Below are 18,351 nucleotides of genomic sequence, written 5' to 3'. Positions count from 1 at the left end.
TGGATGTAATATGTGTTATCTTTGTTGATTAGGTCAGAGTAACAAAACATCGCAGCAACATCACAGGTATGACCAAATCAAAATCAAAACAATCAATTTTTTCTATTTGGTGGACATTTTTGTTGACTTGGCTTGGTACAATCCAAAAGCTAGTATACAAAATTCTTTTGGCTTTGATATCTTGACTTGTTGCCCCATGTGTTTTCTTGCCACTACAACTTTAAAATCAAGTCAATGACACTCAATAATCCTTTTTCTTCAATATAATATAGTTATTCAATATTTGTATTTAAATTCATTGTAAAATTCTTAGTTTACTAAAGTTGTTAATGCTTTATAAAGTAAAAGTTGCGACATTTGGGCATGTCTAAAATAAAGTCAATATTATCTCGATTTATTAATACATGTATTTGCTTGGGTTTGTTAGGAGGAAACATGATTTATTAGTTGTTTTACCGATTACTAAAGTAAAAAAGTTCTTTTTTTTATTATTAATAATAGGATATATATTTTAGATTGACTCGTAAAAAATATATTTTAATTTTCTTTATAGAATAATAATAAATATCAATAGAACATTACTTTTTTGGCCGAGGTACATTAATTGTCTTATTTTAGCTTTTATATTTTTTATAAATTTTACGATTAGATCCTTATTGGAGAAAAAAAGCTAGTCTTTATGAACATCGTCCCGTATCTAAATTGTAAAAATATATTAGAGACGAAAATCATTATTATCGTCAATTAATTTCGATATAGAGAAAAACTAATCTAGAAGGCTAAATTTAAATTAAAGATTTATTGAAAAAAAGGATAAAAAATTTGAATTTAAGAATTGTTGTATTATTTATTACCCAAATTATATTTTTTAGAAGTCGATATACAATTTTTTTTTTCACTTCGATTTTGATTTACAAATTATACAATAGTGAGTTGATTTAATATTTTCATTTTTTTTAAGAAATTGTTTCGAAGTATTTAGGTATAATTAGAGATAAACATTATAGACAAAAAAACCCGAACCAAACAAAAATTTAAAGAAGAAGATATGTTGGTAGATGTGAATTTAGAAAAAATTGAAATTGGTAAATTTTAAAAGAAATTTTGAACAATTAAACCGATCCATCTAATTAATCGACCAAACTAGTACTCAATTTTGGAAAACAATATTATTTGAAAAAATATATATTAGATGATAGATTTGTATTAGTTTGGTTGCACTTTGCACATAGGGTGGAACCAATTTGGTTTTTCTAAACATATTCTCTCTTTTCCAAAATTTATATTCATTTTTAGAAGAATTTTGAAAGAAGAGGGAAATAAAAGACATAAAATAATAATTATTAAATACTTTTAACTTTAATTATAAAATAAAACTATATTCATTCTTCCAAAGTTATAATATTAAAACCACTATTCACAATTTCTTCTCTCATGAAAAGAATAAAAAAAGTCCGTCACCCCTTTAAGCGTCATCGTTCTGACGTCGAATCGTTTTTTCCTCCAAAATTTCCAATCGGAAATCGCCTATAAACTTCCTCCAATCTCTATCCGGCAAACAGAATGTTTGTTCTGATCACTTTCCACTCTTCAGTTGCTTAGTTTCGCTCACTTTATAACTTCACTCCTTCAACTTTCTTTTCCCGATCGGTTTCCAGTCTATGGCGACGACGTCGTTTCGGAGTATTGAAATCACCGTCGTCTCAGGGGAGGATTTGCGAATCGATCGGAAACCTGTGAGTAGGAAGACATTCGTGACCGTCAAGTTCGCTCGCCAGAGCTTTGGCGGCGGCGGTGGAAGTACAGAAATTGACGAACGAGGCGGCAGTTATCCGTTCTGGAATGAGAAAATGGCGTTGGAGATTCCGGTGGATACAGTGTTCTTGACGATCGAGGTGCATTGTGGTTCTAATTCGAGGAATAGGATCGTCGGAACTGCGAACGTTCCGGTGTCGGATTTTCTCGGACGGTATAGGCCGGAAAGTTATTTACATTTACTGAGTTATAGATTGAGAGATGGAAATGGTGAACGAAATGGAATCGTTAACATTTCAGTGAGAGTTAAGGAACTGGAATCGGACTCGGAACCGGCGATCACTTCAAGAGCAACGGTTAGAGTTCCAGTGGCGGAGACGGCGGCACTCTGCCGGAGTAGCGGCGGCGTAGTGATCGGAGTTCCTATTTGGAGTTCTTACTCTTACAAATCTTGATGGACTTTCCGATGATTTGAGCCTAATGAATGGATTTGGACCTATTTCTAAAGAAAAACGACGACGTTTCGAAGGAATACGATTAACCAATCAAAACGTCGTCGTCTATTGCGTTTCTAGGAGTAGTTTATCCATCTGGCGTTTCCGTTCTCGGAGCTGGAAAAAAGTTATGGCCGCGGCCTCACTCTCTCAACTATCCTTTCTCTCAAATCCTTCACCCCGAAGCTTAATTGTTCCTTCGCTTCGGCCAACAACTCCTTTCCGGCGAATCCACGGGGATGGTTCTCGTTTCAGATGCTCTGCCGGTCAGACGGGATTCTTCACTCGGCTTGGCAGGCTGCTGAAGGAGAAGGCCAAAAGTGATGTGGAGAAGATCTTCTCGGGCTTCTCAAAAACCCGAGACAACCTTGCTGTTATCGATGAGCTACTTCTGTATTGGAACCTCGCGGAAACCGATAGAGTTCTCGAAGAACTCGAAGAGGTTTGTCTTCTGTTCCTTTTCTGTAGTCTCTTTTGCTTATCTTCGTCTCAATCAATGAAGCATTTCCTGAAAAAGGAAAACAGTTCTGTTCATGAATTGGATTCAATGGAAATGTAATTCTGTTTTGGTGTACGAATTTTTCAGCACTTATCTACTATTCTCTTAAGTTTTGTTTTCCAGAATGTGGATTCAATGGAAATGTAATTCTGTTTTGGTGTACGTTTATCTCTTCTTTTAAACTTTTCTCTGGTCTTTATTTCCTAGAATGAGTTTAAATCCTATACTCTCTTATTACTGAAATTTGTATTGTTTTGTAATTTGGTTATGCCCTTGTTCATTGATGTAAGTAGTAGTCCTTCTATTTTTGGAGACTGGACACTTTCGTAAAATTATACGTGAGGCAAATTAAAATCTATAGTTAATAGTCTTGTTGAAATTTTGTAGGCATTATTGGTTTCTGATTTTGGGCCAAGGATCACAATTAAGATCGTGGACAGCTTGCGTGATGACATATTGGCCGGGAAGCTTAAATCGGGTAGTGAAATAAAGGTAATGAGTTCATCTGTAGGTTTACCGTTAAATCAAGCACTAGTGGGGCACTAAATTTACCTTTCTTTCCACTATGGAGAAATTTCACATACAAAGATTTTATATTCATATAGGTTTTAGTCGGAACAATTTTATGTACTGCTTTGATTTTTGAATCATGGAATTTTGCACTAAAGGGGCAGTTTGGTTGTGGATGGACAATTTGATGAAAGAATTGTTTTAGATTCCACTGGTTTTCAATTTGATATTTCCATTTCCAAACAATCTGTTGTGCTCGATCAAACTTGTTATACATTGATCAAAATGATCCTAGGAAGCGTTAAAGAAGAATGTCTTGGAGTTGTTGAAAGGGAAGGGGAGCAAAAATGACCTTCAACTTGGATTCCGGTGTGTTTTCTTTATGGTTTCTTGTTTGTGCAATCTATCAAACTAAACATGCCATTTCAAGCACTAATTCTGATTCTATTCTTAATATGTCGTCAGCAAACCAGCTGTGATTATGATAGTTGGTGTTAACGGGGGTGGAAAGACAACATCCCTTGGTAAGACCTAGAGTTAACATGGTTCATTTTCTTGGTGCAAAACGAAGCACCCTTTTACTCGACATAGCTTATCTTTTTTAGTCAGTAATTGGTGCTCTTTGATGTAATCACCGATCTTGTTTCGAAAACGGCAGATGACTATTTACTTTGACGTAGATGTGTCTCGAACATAGTTTTTTTCCTTTTAAAAAGTTGTTAAATATTCTATGTTACAAACTATCTACATCTCTGTCCATTTGCTCAATCGGATTATACTTATTTGCACTGTTATTACTCAAACTACCAAATAATATCTTTACAACTCCATGTTGCAGGAAAGCTGGCTTTTAGATTGAAAAACGAGGGGGCCAAAGTGAGATGATACTTCTTTCTATTCTTGTTGAATTGATGTTACTTCAGATGGCATTTATCAACATTATTTTTGTTTAGATCAGTTCTATACTTGTGAAAGAGAGGTAGCTCTATATACAGTAGTATTTGTTAGAAAATGACGTTTTAGTTATATGACCCGAGAGAGAAACTTGTTTTGAGGCCCTATATTGTAATTTTAATGGCTTAGAGAGAGAGGAGAGTGGATTTGTCTGTGAAAGACTCATCTTGTATTACAGAATATGATGCATTGCAGCATTATGGAACTTAGTTCTTTTTCTTCTTTCTTCTCCTTTTTATTAATCTTTTTTACGAAGAATTTAGCCTGTAATTTGAAATTTCCTTGCGTCTCTAGTGTTCATTTTATTTTTTCTTTTTTTAAAAATATAAAAACCAACTTTCATAGAGAATGGTAGACCAGCTAGCCATCCATCCATACAGTGGCCTCGTTTGCTGTGTGGCATCTCTTTATTATTCTCCTATATTCTAAATGAAAGTTTGTCCCTTATTAAAAAAAAAAAGATGTTACAAGATGGAAATATAACAATTTTCAATTTTTTGTGGTAGATATTAATGGCAGCGGGTGATACATTTAGAGCAGCCGCTAGTGATCAGTTGGAAATCTGGGCAGATAGAACTGGATGTGAGATTGTTGTTGCTGAAAGAGAGAATGCCAAAGCGTCATCAGGTATGCAGTAATTATAGTGCTTTGTCTTTTTCTTGACGTTGTAATTTTTTTGGAAGTTCATATCATTTATCGTCGTAGATGCTAACGTATCATCTTAAAGTGTTTTTCTGATAGTTCTATCACAGGCTGTAAAGAGAGGAAAGGAAGGTGGTTTCGACATTGTTTTATGCGATACATCTGGACGTAAGTCATGTTGTTTACTACTGTTTCTTACTGTTGGCCTCCTTTCTTGTGTCTTCTTATTAGACTGAAATCTGGAATTGTTTTTCTTTCTTCTCATAGGTCTACATACAAATTATAGCTTGATGGAAGAGTTAATAGCATGTAAGAAAGCTGTGGCCAAAGTTATTCCAGGGGCACCTAATGTAAGGACTAAGCACTATTATTTCAGTCCTCTAACCTTGTTGAATTGCTCTAGATTTGAAAGCATGTTCAGGCATTTACATTATTATAGCTGTCTAAACCACTCAATTTACCTTCAATATCATAGTGCGTTGCTACCCAATAGTAAGTTAAATTCTGAAGTCTTGACTAAGTAATAAAGTATTATTATGTATAACGTATAGGCTCTTGCTTTCATCAAAGTTTTCCTTGGGCTTATCTGGCTTCATCACAATGATCGTATCGTTGAGGATAAAGCCACCGCTTTTGATTATTTCTTTTTATCATCTTACATTCTTGCTTATATCGCTCTCTCTTGGTGTAAATTACAATTTAGATCACAACCTTGCTTCCCTATCATTTATGTTTTACATTAGAAAACATATAGCCTCTTTCTGGTTATTTTATTTATAAAACATGTAGAGACTCTTGCCAAGATTTCAATGAGTGCAACTGCAAAGGGTTTATCTGAAATTTTTGATGTAGGAATTTTCACCTCACACTTGCATCACACAAGCATTCAATTTATATTCATCATAATTAAGCATGGGCCTGTGGTGAACGCGACCTCGTCCATGAGATTTCTTCTTCTACACTGCCTCCTATGAAATTTATGGTTGAGCAGCTACGAATGATTCTGTGCAAGTTGGATGTCATATCATTATGAAATTCTTAGCCATCGTGTGCTACTACTTGTAATATGTTATACTGATTAAGAGTTCCATTACAATTACAGGAGATCTTGCAGGTATTAGATGGGACGACTGGTTTGAATATGCTGCCACAAGCAAGGGAGTTCAATGATGTAACGTTTACCTTCCTTTCCCTTCTACAATCAAAATTCTTGCACAATGGATCGTTTCCGAGGCATGTTGCAAATTGTTCTTAGTTAGGTGTAATGAGCAACTGCAATATAACATACCCTTTCGAGATCCACAATAGAAAATCCAACTAAAATCATCCTACGTTGCTACCACAACCTATGTAGAATAAAAACCGTAACAATCTCCTTAGCTAATTATTAATATTTCCTTCTCAACAATTCTAATATATCCATAATATTCACGATTTCTCCAAATGTTAAATTTAGCATCATCTGTTGGGTACAAATCATGCATTTGGATTATTATATTAATGTATCATATTCTGGTTGTTTCAGTCTTTTGTAAAACATAATAGCTAATGGGATTTTTTTGGTTGTATATATGGAATTCCTTCTTAATTTAAATCTGATGAGAAGAAGCATGAATGTTTGTTGCAAGCTGCTTTTAATCACCAAGAATTTGTCAATTAACAAGCTTGTTGGCTTTGTGTAACAGGTAGTTGGAATCACTGGTTTAATTTTGACGAAACTAGATGGTTCTGCAAGAGGTGGTTGTGTGGTATGTCTTAAAACTCTTAGGCTTTACAACTTCTTCGAACGACAACTTACGTGTAGTACTATTTCTGATGATACAATCATTATTTCTCAGGTCAGTGTGGTGGACGAGCTTGGAATTCCTGTAAAGTTTGTTGGCGTTGGTGAAGGGTTAGAAGATCTTCAACCTTTTGATCCAGAGGCCTTTGTTGATGCCATATTTTCATGATTTGTGCAATATGGTCAGTATCACTATCACTATCACTATCATCAGTATCTCCCCGTCACCATTATCTCGTAATTTGCTAGCATTCCTCGTCATTAATCATTGAACTCGGTTTGTTTAGAACTCTGTTCTACTCACCATCATTTATTTTTGGTTCGGTGATTGTTTGAGAGCAATGACGGATCCAAAAATCTTATAGATTAGTAAAAACAATATAGAAAAAAAAGTAGGATTTGAACCTCAGTCTAGAGGGGACTGGAAGACACTTTTACCACGGGCTAAATTATGAAATTGATATTATTTCAGTTTTGTAGATATATGTAATATAAATAACTCGATTTTGAAATCATAAAAATCCTTTTTTTTATATATATATTTAAAATTACTTCGAAAAACATATTTAATCACTCAAAATTAATTTAGTATTTAATCTTACACCTTCAAAAGTACAATCATGTTTTGGAGTGATTATAAGTGATTTTAGCTATTTCATAATCACTCTCAAACATGTCCTTAGCATCGATGACCCAACCGACTTGTACACTCTAGAACCATGCATAAACAAGATAAGGTTTTGAAGAAACGTAATATTTTCTTTCTTTCTTTTTTTAGTAAACTAATTTAGAAAGACAGGCACAGATAATATAGTCTATCTTTCTATCATGGTCCATTGTAGATACATTTTGTAAATATTTTGATTCATTGTCAGAGTTATTCACATTTTAACTCTTTTTTGTACCCAAACAATCTGATAGGGTGGAAACATTGATATTAGTTTGAAATTGAAGTAAGAGAAGTTTATGGATTTTGATGAGGAAGTGGAAATGAAGAATGCCCTGAAAAGTGCATGGATCATCAAAACGATTGTTCAATCTAAAGAAATGCTCAGGCAAAGGAGAAGAATTATTTCATATATTTTGAGAGTTGAGGGAGCAATTTTGAATTAGTCATTGATGTCAGTTGGCGTGCCCGTCATCGAAGGTGCTCTGACATTCCTTTCCTGCTTTTGAAGTTTGATCTCTTCTGAAGCCAACACATGTTATGTTAAGTTGGTTAAACACACTCAATTTGCTTAGGTCTAAGTTATTCTAAATACCAAAATTTACAATGTATTGTGTTGTAATTTTGTAATTTTCATCTACCTTTTAAGCAACTTATCAATGATTTTCATGTGCAGATACTCACTTTTTAATATGGTTTCTATTTGGCACATTCAAAGTATATATGATTCAAACACATGGTAGAGTTCAAGGTGTAATTGAAAAATTTTAAGATTTTCATCTCTAAATAAAACAGATAGAAGCATATACTACGTTGCATCATCGTATATTTCAATAGAGATCGACAATTTTAAGTTAACAAATTAACAACATGGATAGTACTTCCACTTTAGGGAAAACAATCTAAGTGTATAATTTGCATATTGAAGCAATATTGTCACGTATAATTTACGTGACAATCCAATATTGAAGCAAGAAACTGAACTATTTTCTATAATTTGCATATATATATATATATATATATATATATATATATATATATATATATTATACAAGGACAATCAAGTGTGTAATCCATACATTTTCCTACTCTTTCCAACATACGATTATTCGACTCGAACAAAAACTCAGAATATTGGGGTTTACTTAGGTTGCTAATAAATTTTGATCTTAGCTAGAGCCAAGGATTTCTATAGCTTTGCCATTGGCATGTTATAAAGGGTAGAACGAGCTGTGTACACCAACTTTCCTGTCTTTTGAAGTTTGAACTCTACTTCCACCACACTCAAACTTCTTCCACTCCTCAAAACAGAAGCATCTACTACAACCTCTGCCTGCAGCAACAAATTTTTATGATCAACTTACAAATAAAGTCTGAAAATTGAATTAATAATAAACACGGAGTTTCTACTCGAAAACAATCGACACAGGGAGTTAGTTGGGAAGGAATTAAATCAATTCACAGCTTTGCAATGAAGGACGGTCAACAAGAAATTAAAAATTTTGTTCTATATTTTTGAAAATTGTTTCTGCTATTCATCTCTCAATAGAATTAAGGGCATCTTATCTCACCTTCTCAATGATTGCGATTTCTCCTCTTCCTAATTTTAGGGTTTCCTTTTCCTTGCATATATAGCTAATGATAGCTACATAACTTTAAAGAGAGAAATACAACAATATTTATCTCTTGGCTCTATTTTTGCCTTGAGATTTGTATCTTCCATGGAAAGTAACGAAATCTGATTTTTCTAATGTAGGATGAGAAGATAAATAATCGAACAAAAATGTATGTAAAACTGAGATATCTCATCAATAAGTATTGAACCCACCCACATAAAGAAATCAATGGGTTCTTTTTTTTTCTTCTTTGGTGTCGTGCGCGTGCACACACACACAGACCGGATCATAAAACATCTGTTCGTGCTCACCATCTCCCGAATGCTATACCATCTTTACCGATGTGTGAATTGAAGACTTGATGCAATCAATGATGGATGAGTGGCTTGGTCACACAACCTACTTGAATTCAAGCGTCGGTTTTGTATAATTTCAATCATTACTGTTAAGATAAGTTTCTTCTTATTCTCATTGTACCGAACTACTACGTATCCGACCTAGAATGCTCAACCTAACTCAGTCCCATTTGTTATGCAACATAAAGCATACTTGATGCTATCCCAATTCATAAAACATTGCCACTGATAGATTTATGCAACATTCCAGCCCATATACGGTTAAGTACACACAAGTTTGAGAATGCAGTGCCCTTGAAAACAATCTCAGGACGCTAACGTCTGAGACATCTAAACATTCGGTTGCTACTATAAACTTTTTAGCTTTCTAAACTGGAAAGCCAAACCAATTGGGTTCATTCAATTTCAAGTGGCGTACTTTGTCTACTCGGATGTTGTTGGTTCTACTAGTTCATTTCGTTGTGGCCAGTTCTGTTGGTTTCTTTTAGTTCGAGTTTTGATTCAGTTTTGGTCAATTTGGTAGACAATTTTGTCAGCTTAACTATCCTACTTGACAGGCCCCAACTTAAAAACACGATGAGGCAAACAGTAACTTAAAATTCACTCACATTTTCCGGAGCACCAGAGAGATAAGAAATGCTCAGTTCCCCAATAAATAATTTCTTATCCTCGCCCACAACAGTTCTGGCACAAGCTATTGATAAGAACTCAGCAGCCGCAGCAACAAATCCTCCATGTAAATACCCATAAATATTCTGAAATTTCACAACATATATCTTTCTTTAATGTGAATGTAAGTAATATTGATTGATACAAGATACTGGAAAGTGATAGATGCAGATGATGAGAATTTGAAAAACCACGTTTTCTCAGCAATCAAACAGACTAAAATAAGGATGAATACTTAGCTATAAGGATGAATACTTAGCTATAAGGATAAATACTTAGTTTTCAAGTTTCCATAGATACTGTTTACATTCAAATCAGTAACCACATTATCTCCGCAACCAAACAGATCACTACAATGAGGAATAGCGAATTTTCAAGTTCCCAATTATATCATTTCGATTCACATCAGAAACCACGGTTTATAGGCAAACAAATAATGATGAATGGTGGAATTTTCAAGGTTCTCATAGACAGCGGAAGCTCCATAAGACATTGTTTCGGTTCAGATCAGAGAACAGATTTGGAAGGGGAATTAAGAAATTACCGATACAGCAGGTTTGACGCAAAGGAGGTAGGTGAGACGGCCTCGTTCGCGGCGGAGCTGGCGGAGATGACCGCGAGTGATGTGGGAATAGAAGGCCTTGGTGTCGCAATCGTCCGGAATTTGGCCGGAGCCGGTCAATCCATTGAACATTTGAATAGTTTCGCGTAAGTCTTCTTCAGAAATACCCTTTATCTGAATCGTCGGCGATTGGAAGATCAACGAAGGGATTTCCGAAGAAGAAGAAGAAGATGAAGATTTGGCCATTGGTGTGTCCTCTCAACTGCCTTCTACGTTGCCACCCGATTTTCGTACGAAATTTTAATAGCGGATAATGGCTTTTTCCTTTAGGTCAAATGCTACAAAAATGAGTTTTCATCGTTTTCTGTGTTTTTATAATATAAATAATGTATTATAGAAGCTAATACTATATATAGTCAAGAAGGGGAATCTAGGTCTCAAACACAAGTTTCTCAACTACTGGATGAGTACCAAAAGGTCTGAAAAAGTCGTCCTAATAGATTGATATCTTTATTGGCTATCGGGTAGTTTTGAGCGTGGAAGTAGCTCCTCGAGCTCTCTCGCACACATGGAAGAGGGTGTAGACTCTTCCCATAAGAGAATCCTTCTTCAATGATCTACGAGAGCGAGGATAGTGTATTCGAGAGCTTATCTCTTCGGGCTGTATGTTATTTCTTTCTCCTGTCTCGCTTTTGGAGAGGGTAATAAGGATATATCTTCTCATCTTCATCACCTTGGTTCTTTTCCTCCTGAACTCCTGAGCACAACTTCTTTTCTTGCTTGCCCTTTTGGATTTCTCCTAGTTTCTCAAAACATCTTCTAGAGTTTTTTCTCTAGCAAGTCAAGGAATCTTTCAAGTCAAGGAATGCTGAAATTAGAAATTCCAATAAATGGAATCTTTCCCTTTTTGGCCGGCGGTAGCGTCGAAGAGATCTCTCTTCTCCTTTTTCCTATCTATCTATCTATTTTCCGAAACAAGACGCTTACTAAAATATTGAAAAATGCTTCAAAATTCAAAGCTTAGGAGTGCAACGAAAGAAATCCATATTAATTAATTAAAGATAAGAAAAAGAAGAAAAGAATGAGAGAGAATCAAGGTCAGACGAGAGGGAGCCTACCGAAGAAAAGAGAAAAGGAATCAGACGAGAGGACTCTTATCTTATTATATCTTTGCCTTCGCCCGATATTCTTCCTTATATCTTATCTGAACCTACAAAGCCTAAAAAGGTAAGATAAAGATACTCCACAGAACCTACCGCCCCGTGGCCGCTTCGTGGGGAACCTATCCTCCTATCCTTCTACGTCCTGAGGACGAGCCGGCTGTCTTATCTTCACGTGCAAACTCAACTCCACGACAAGAGGATCGACCCAAGCCATCGGCAGAAGCCCATAAAGAGGCCGTCCCCACGCATGCATCGGCGCCCACGTAGCGGTAAAGGCTGAAAAAAGAAGGAAGAAGAACCCTTGGTGGAGGGAAGGAAGCCCCCCCCCCCCCCCCCCCACTTAGGCCGAAGGAATGCTCTATGGAAGTAGGACCATCCGCCATCTGGTGTAGAAGCTGAGGAGGAAGGCAAGGATAGGGAGTCTTCTCCCACTCCTTTTTAGTTCGGATCCATATGAGTGATAGCGACCATAGGACCTGGAATTCCTTTCTCCTAGAGCTACTTCTCTATTCTGAGTCCTCAACTTCTCACGAGTCCGCTAATGAGGCAGGCGTCCCTCTAAGTTCGGGATATCAAATAAAATAAAGACAGAATTCTTTCGTCTCGAACTGTCTCGGTGTCCCTAAAGTTTGAGATCCAATAACTAAAGGAAAAATTCTTTCATCCGTGAATATCTCGAGACCTTGTATACTCGAGATTTAATAAATTAAAGACAAAATTCTTTATCCTAGGGCATCTCGATGCAACTATTAGAGTTAAAGATCGTGTATTATAATCTACACGGTTGTTTAAATTTGAAAATCATCATTTAAAATGAAGTATAGGATCGTGTGATCTACACTTGTATCTTTCATCTCGAGCCAACTTGGTGCATTGTATGTTCAATGTTGAATGAATTAAAGACATAATTCTTTCATCTGAGCATCTTAGAGCATACTATGCCCAAGATTGTGTATCAAAATCTATTTAATCATGATTCGTGAAGCTTTTTTCGTTTTCAATACTATATTTAGTAGACATCCAATCCTTTTAAAAATACTCGAATAAGTTAAATTTACACAAAAATAAAACCATATTTAATAAATCATCGTATACATAATTTCATGAATTTAATCAACACAAACTTAAAATCTTAGGATTTACTATTGACATCCGATATAAACCAAACATATTTAACATAAACCTAAACTATAAACTTTGAGGGATGGGGTTTAGTTCTCTCATCCTACATATAATAATAGTGAATATTCGATAACCTGAAAAAACACATATTAAAAAGGTATTTTTTCGAAAAAATCACTAAAAAAACAACATATATTTAGATATTTTAAAAAATAAAAAAAATCAGAATAGACAATTTATTACTTTGTCAAATTTACTATTTTTTTGATAATTTATAAAAATTATTAAACTTAAAGTGTAAATATTTTTACTTATTTTGTTATTTTTGACGATTCAATTTAAAATTTAAAAATATTAACTTGTAATTTAAACAATTCAATTAAAAAATACTTATAATATTTTATTTATTGGGCTAGGCCCATATAATCTTATGATGAGGTTAAAGCCGTGGAAAAGAGAAGGAATGGGCCCAAGCAAAAGGCCCATACAAAACGCAACAAATTTCTAGGGTTTACTCGTAGAATCCTATAAATACCGCTTTAAACCTCAAGAAGCCTTCATATATTCATTCGACAGTCTCTCTCTCTCTCTCTGTTCATCTTGCTTCATTCTCATCATCGATGTACCGCCGCCGGTGGTCAGATCATTCATCGTTTTTTGTAATTATTATTTTCAATTTCATTGTTTATTTGTAGCGGGATAAAGAATGTGATGCAGAGGATGAGGAAATTAACTGCAACAAAATGATCGATATATTTCGTGATTACTTTGGTATTTAAGTCTCTGATGCTTCTCGTTTTGTCCCGCAAGTTCTTACAAATGCATTGTCACACGTTTTTCTTCCAATCCTTCTCTTTTCTTTTAACTTTAGTTTGTGATTTTCTTCGAACTTCTTGAAGTTTGGTTGAGATATGATGAGCAACATTGGTCCGTGTTTCTGAATTAACCGTGACTGAAACTTCCATATTAGCACACTCTGATCTCTCCATTCTTAATCACTATCTAATGCGTTTTCAAAATATTCGTGTTTTCAATTCGTGCTTCACTGTAAGAATTATTTTTCAGCAACTCAAAATTCAAATACGAGTTTTCCAGCAACTTGCTTCACTTCAAAAACATAAAACTTCTATGATTCTTTCACGAAATATGAAAATCGTTTACTGTTCATTTTTAGGGCATCATCAAAGCTGATTTGAATGATTTTATTAAACCCTTCTAATTCACATTCAAACGAGGATTCGAATTAATTTGATTTCTGAACTATTTTATGTAATTGGGGTTTATTGTTTTCCTCTTCATTAAGACCAGGGGAAGAACATGAATTGTGGATTTACACCAAAATTAAAATAGCAGGGATCGAAACACATTCTTCGTAAGAGAATAATGGAATATTCCAAGCATATTCCTTTTATGACCAAGAAGGTACTTAGTCATAAGCTAATCAAATATAATTTAAACGACGAAGAAGTTGATTTAGAGATCCATTATAAAATGTTAATCAATTATAATTTTTAATATCTGATGGAATGATTATATAAAATGTTGACCTAATCCATTTTGTGCAAAATTGGAGAAATAAATTATAATTTCGTGAGATTCAAGAAATAAATGAAAGTCTATACAAATGATAAATATAAGTGTACCAAAAGTTACGTATAGTTTGGTATATAAATATACGATGGACTATCTGATTTGGCCAACCAAAAATTTTAATGTATGAGACCATACCATATTGGGGCAAAGTTTACACACGAATACTATCTCATATTAAAATAATCTAATTTTAGTTTGTAATAAAGTTTGAAAAATTATTTTTTGTTCATTCAATCAATTTCAATAAAAAATGAAATTAAACAAACTTTCAAATATGGAAGAAAATGGTTTCTTAAACAAAATAGAATTTTTATAATATGAACTCCAAACAGCTCACAGGCGGAAGGAACAACTCGACATGAACGACGTCGTTTGAAGTCTTTTTTTTTCTTTCTTTCTATTTCCTTTTGCTGAATAGTAAACCTCCAATAGCTATGGTCTTTCTTTCGCTCCAATTTTTTCTCTCTTCTCGATTCGTTCTCTCTCTCTCTCTCCTCTCCCTCGATTCCTTGCCTTGCCTCTGCCTCTGCTTCCTCTTTTTCCGATCCTTCTCTCCATTTCATCACGAAAGCATTCTCACTCTGCAACCTCCACAACCCATATTCCCATCTTCCTCGTTTTGAAGAGCTCTCTAGTTTCATGGTATATTTCCGTTTCTACTTACGTCGCTCATCCTCAAACTTTGGTCGTCTCGCCGGTACTTTTCTCTATGACCTAATTTTGTATTGTATATGAAACAGCTTGTTATGTATTCAATGTGCATTTGGCTGCAAGTATGGAATTTCGTGTAGAAAGGAGAAGGGGGATCTATGTTTAGAAAATATGCACATGGTTGAGGAATGATGGGTTTGTGATATTTGGAATACATTCGAATTGGGAGATGGAACTGGATTGTGCATGGGGCTATCTGTTTTTCAACTCGACCTATTGTTTGAATTGTTGGAAAATAAAGCTATATTGTTACGATACCTCATAGTTTTAAATGCCAATTGTATAATTTTTTTTAATTTGATAATGACTGGTGAAACAGCATTGAATGGAAGTTAATCTTGATTTTTTTTTTTTGTTAAATTTGATTTGGTTAATTGTTTAACTTCCCCCCCTGTAATTGTAATGTGTGGATATTCCTTGTGGTTGTAACCTAGTTTATTCTAATTGAGACTCAGGTTCGTTGATAAATTTCGAAAAGAGAATGCGGTGATGGTCATATTTTCTGTTTATATGTGAGAACTCGATGGATAGGAAGCAGCATATTGCAATTTTTACCACAGCCAGTCTTCCATGGATGACTGGAACTGCAGTAAACCCTCTATTTCGTGCTGCTTATCTTTCTATGGATGGGGATAGAAAGATCACACTGGTGGTTCCTTGGTTATCTTTAAGGGATCAAGAACTTGTATATCCTAGCAACACAACCTTCATCTTACCCTCACAACAGGAGAAATACATTCGGCAATGGCTAGAAGAAAGGACAGGATCAAAATTTAATTTCACCCTCCAATTTTATCCTGGGAAGGTAAACTGTAGCATGTTTTAATTACAACCCTTGTCTTAGATATGATGCTTTCTTACACGTGTCTGTTTGTGTAGGATGATTTATTTACTATCCTTGTCTTAGATATGATACTTACGCTAGTTATGGCAACTGAAATTTCACTTAATTCTGTAGTTTGCTGTGGATAAAAGGAGCATTCTCCCTGTTGGTGATATTTCAGAAATTATTCACGAGGACGAATCAGATATTGCTATCCTTGAGGAGCCTGAGCATTTAACATGGTATCATCATGGAAAGAGGTGGAAAAATAAATTTACATTGGTCATAGGAATTATCCATACCAACTACTTGGAATATGTTAAGCGCGAGAAGAATGGGGCTGTTGAAGCTTTTCTTCTTGAATATATAAATAGATGGGTTGTTCATATCTATTGCCACAAGGTACTTGTGCTATGTGTTACTACAATTTGTTCATTGGAATCAATTTATTTTCATAATGATAAGGGAAATTGTCAAAAATATTTTTACTCCATAAAGTGTAGTAGAGTTTTGTCTTTTAATTATTTTTTTTGTAAATAGTTTGTTTTCTTTTTATTATTTTTGAAAAAACCCTAATTATAAAGTGGATGGCTTATTCATCAATTCTTGTATAAGCTTTCAGGTGATTAGGTTATCTGCTGCAACCCAGGATTATCCAAAGTCCATTATCTGCAATGTTCATGGAGTCAATCCCAAATTCCTTGAGATAGGCAAGAAGAAAATAGAACAGCAAAAAAATGGGGGGCAAGTTTTTGGCAAAGGCGCCTATTATATTGGTAAAATGATATGGAGCAAGGGGTACAGGGAACTGCTTAAACTTCTTACCGATTACCAAAAGGACTTGGCTGAGCTTGAGGTTGATTTATTTGGAAATGGAGAGGATGCTGACGAAGTTCAGAAAGCTAGTCAAGACTTGGAATTATCTGTTAAAGTTCATCCTGGTCGTGATCACACTGATCCTATCTTCCACGAGTATGAACCTCTTCTAGCTTATGAATTTTTACTATTGCTGTAAAGGAAATAAAACAAAATGAAAAGATCAAGGGAGGCATTCACTACTGCAGCATCTTATGAACGAATTTTACCGTAATGCATGTCTGTTTAGAATCATTTATTACTTCCCATATTCCATGGTTGATTGTGTTTAAAATCGTGATGACTGCTCTAGCTATGTGAAATAATCACTTCATTCAACTTCCTAAATCTCTAAGTTCTATCAGTCATGGCTAACAAGTTACCTAGAGCTGTAAAATGGCTCAAATGAAAGTTGAATCTGAGCTTTTTTTCCTCTCTTTGTTTCAATATGTCCACTGGCTGATTTTAAGCTTTTTTTTTTTTTAGTTATAAAGTCTTTCTGAATCCAAGCACCACAGACGTTGTTTGCACTACCACAGCTGAGGCGTTAGCAATGGGAAAATTCGTTGTATGCGCTAATCATCCCTCCAATGAGTTCTTCAAGCAATTCCCAAACTGCATTCTCTATGACAACAGCGATGGCTTTGTTAAGGCAATTTTCAAAGCACTGAGTGAAGAGCCGGAACAGCTTACAGATGCGCAAAGACACGAGCTCTCGTGGGAAGCGGCAACAGAACGTTTCCTAAAGGCTGCTGAACTTGACCAGCCTCTTGCAAGAAAACCCCAAAAAACTCGTTCAAAGAAGTTTCTATCTCTATCATTACAACTTGGTAGAAAATTTGATGATGCGTCAGCATATATACATCACATGACTCTTGGATTTGAGGGTTCTCGAAGAGTTTTCGGTGCCGTCCCCGGGAGCCTGCATCCAGATGAACAACAATGCAAAGAGCTCGGATTAGCTAGTCCTTCTAGCAGAAGAGGTTCGAAAAAGTGATTAAAGCAGTAAATGCATCAGTTCTGATCCTCCCCCTTCAAAACCTTTCCAAGGAATGTTAGAATCGAAAGATTGTTCATATTTGCTCTCCTTGTTCTTACACATTCTGTTAATTTCTGAAGCTGAGATTTGTAGTTAGAGACATCAGGACAGGAAATGATTGCAAGTGACTCTAAGTAATCAGGGCTTCAGGACTAATTCAGGAGTAGAAGATATTGATATAATACCAACCCAAATATCATTAAATACCAAACTATTTTTTTTGTACCTCATTTTTTTTTTTGTCTTTTTGGATAATTGATATGTTTATTTCATAGTTTGTTTAAAAGAATCTTTATTTATTTCATTCTCATTATTTAAATATCATCACGTGTTTCAATTAAGGAGGACATGATAGACTAAAAAAAACTAAGTTAGCTAAATTGAAGGTGGTCGGTGTTGATCAAAGGCTGATTTGTACGATGTTCAATCCCAGTTTCAATATCAATTAGTCTTCTAGATTTATAGAAGTAGAAACCGAGAGTTATATAGTATTCCTCTACCTTCTAAAAGTTCCAAACTATTTCTAAGAAAGAAATTC

The 18,351-nt window shown here is 34.9% G+C and overlaps 4 protein-coding genes and 2 non-coding genes across 8 annotated transcripts; 5 read left to right on the top strand and 1 right to left on the bottom strand.

The window, feature by feature from the left end:
• Positions 1-1,661: 1,661 nt before the first annotated feature.
• LOC103483297 (BON1-associated protein 2-like) lies at positions 1,662-2,210 on the top strand. Its single transcript, XM_008439860.2, has one exon. The coding sequence runs from the start codon at positions 1,662-1,664 to the stop codon at positions 2,208-2,210; it is 549 nt and encodes a 182-aa protein (XP_008438082.1).
• On the top strand, positions 2,079-7,995 carry LOC103483298 (cell division protein FtsY homolog, chloroplastic). Its single transcript, XM_008439862.3, has 12 exons — positions 2,079-2,691; positions 3,136-3,240; positions 3,554-3,627; positions 3,724-3,782; positions 4,097-4,134; positions 4,719-4,839; positions 4,954-5,022; positions 5,122-5,204; positions 5,957-6,025; positions 6,540-6,602; positions 6,693-6,819; positions 7,559-7,995. The coding sequence occupies exons 1-11, from the start codon at positions 2,236-2,238 to the stop codon at positions 6,804-6,806; spliced, it is 1,251 nt and encodes a 416-aa protein (XP_008438084.1). The 5' UTR covers positions 2,079-2,235; the 3' UTR covers positions 6,807-6,819; positions 7,559-7,995.
• A 135-nt stretch (positions 7,996-8,130) lies between these two features.
• Positions 8,131-10,881, bottom strand: LOC103483296 (uncharacterized). Its single transcript, XM_008439859.3, has 3 exons — positions 10,490-10,881; positions 9,885-10,031; positions 8,131-8,637 (listed from the first exon to the last, which is right to left on the bottom strand). Exons 1-3 carry the CDS (start codon positions 10,751-10,753, stop codon positions 8,494-8,496), a joined length of 555 nt encoding a protein of 184 aa, XP_008438081.1. The 5' UTR covers positions 10,754-10,881; the 3' UTR covers positions 8,131-8,493.
• A 2,621-nt stretch (positions 10,882-13,502) lies between these two features.
• Positions 13,503-13,584, top strand: LOC127150108 (small nucleolar RNA Z199). The gene has a single exon (XR_007822125.1). It is a non-coding gene; the product is annotated as a small nucleolar RNA Z199 (small nucleolar RNA).
• A 114-nt stretch (positions 13,585-13,698) lies between these two features.
• On the top strand, positions 13,699-13,776 carry LOC127150105 (small nucleolar RNA SNORD18). The gene has a single exon (XR_007822122.1). It is a non-coding gene; the product is annotated as a small nucleolar RNA SNORD18 (small nucleolar RNA).
• A 250-nt stretch (positions 13,777-14,026) lies between these two features.
• On the top strand, positions 14,027-18,038 carry LOC103483294 (digalactosyldiacylglycerol synthase 2, chloroplastic). Of its 3 annotated transcripts, none has more exons than XM_051085902.1 (5): positions 14,027-14,214; positions 15,552-15,901; positions 16,055-16,321; positions 16,542-16,891; positions 17,261-18,038. In XM_051085902.1, the coding sequence occupies exons 2-5, from the start codon at positions 15,620-15,622 to the stop codon at positions 17,769-17,771; spliced, it is 1,410 nt and encodes a 469-aa protein (XP_050941859.1). In that variant the 5' UTR covers positions 14,027-14,214; positions 15,552-15,619; the 3' UTR covers positions 17,772-18,038. The 3 variants fall into 3 exon arrangements, with proteins under 3 accessions (XP_050941859.1, XP_008438080.1, XP_008438079.1); XM_008439858.3 differs by lacking the exon at positions 14,027-14,214 and adding an exon at positions 14,673-15,027; XM_008439857.3 differs by lacking the exon at positions 14,027-14,214 and adding an exon at positions 14,676-15,082.
• Positions 18,039-18,351: the final 313 nt, after the last annotated feature.

Source organism: Cucumis melo, chromosome 6 (assembly GCF_025177605.1).
Source record: "Cucumis melo cultivar AY chromosome 6, USDA_Cmelo_AY_1.0, whole genome shotgun sequence".
NCBI lineage: Eukaryota > Viridiplantae > Streptophyta > Magnoliopsida > Cucurbitales > Cucurbitaceae > Cucumis > Cucumis melo.
Note: the sequence above shows the minus strand (reverse complement) of the source record. Positions and strands in the feature narration are given on the sequence as shown.

Excerpts from the sequence above, each read along its gene's own strand:
- LOC103483296 (XM_008439859.3), bottom strand. The coding sequence starts at position 10,753 with ATGGCCAAATCTTCATCTTCTTCTTCTTCTTCGGAAATCCCTTCGTTG. Across the intron at positions 10,032-10,489 it reads GCGTCAAACCTGCTGTATCG|AATATTTATGGGTATTTACA; the intron begins GTAATTTCTTAA and ends GTGAAATTTCAG. Across the intron at positions 8,638-9,884 it reads TCTCTGGTGCTCCGGAAAAT|GCAGAGGTTGTAGTAGATGC; the intron begins GTGAGTGAATTT and ends TTGTTGCTGCAG.
- LOC103483294 (XM_051085902.1), top strand. The coding sequence starts at position 15,620 with ATGGATAGGAAGCAGCATATTGCAATTTTTACCACAGCCAGTCTTCCA. Across the intron at positions 16,322-16,541 it reads TTCATATCTATTGCCACAAG|GTGATTAGGTTATCTGCTGC; the intron begins GTACTTGTGCTA and ends ATAAGCTTTCAG. Across the intron at positions 16,892-17,260 it reads ACTGATCCTATCTTCCACGA|TTATAAAGTCTTTCTGAATC; the intron begins GTATGAACCTCT and ends TTTTTTTTTTAG.
- LOC103483297 (XM_008439860.2), top strand. The coding sequence starts at position 1,662 with ATGGCGACGACGTCGTTTCGGAGTATTGAAATCACCGTCGTCTCAGGG.
- LOC103483298 (XM_008439862.3), top strand. The coding sequence starts at position 2,236 with ATGAATGGATTTGGACCTATTTCTAAAGAAAAACGACGACGTTTCGAA. Across the intron at positions 3,628-3,723 it reads GACCTTCAACTTGGATTCCG|CAAACCAGCTGTGATTATGA; the intron begins GTGTGTTTTCTT and ends ATATGTCGTCAG. Across the intron at positions 3,783-4,096 it reads TGGAAAGACAACATCCCTTG|GAAAGCTGGCTTTTAGATTG; the intron begins GTAAGACCTAGA and ends TCCATGTTGCAG.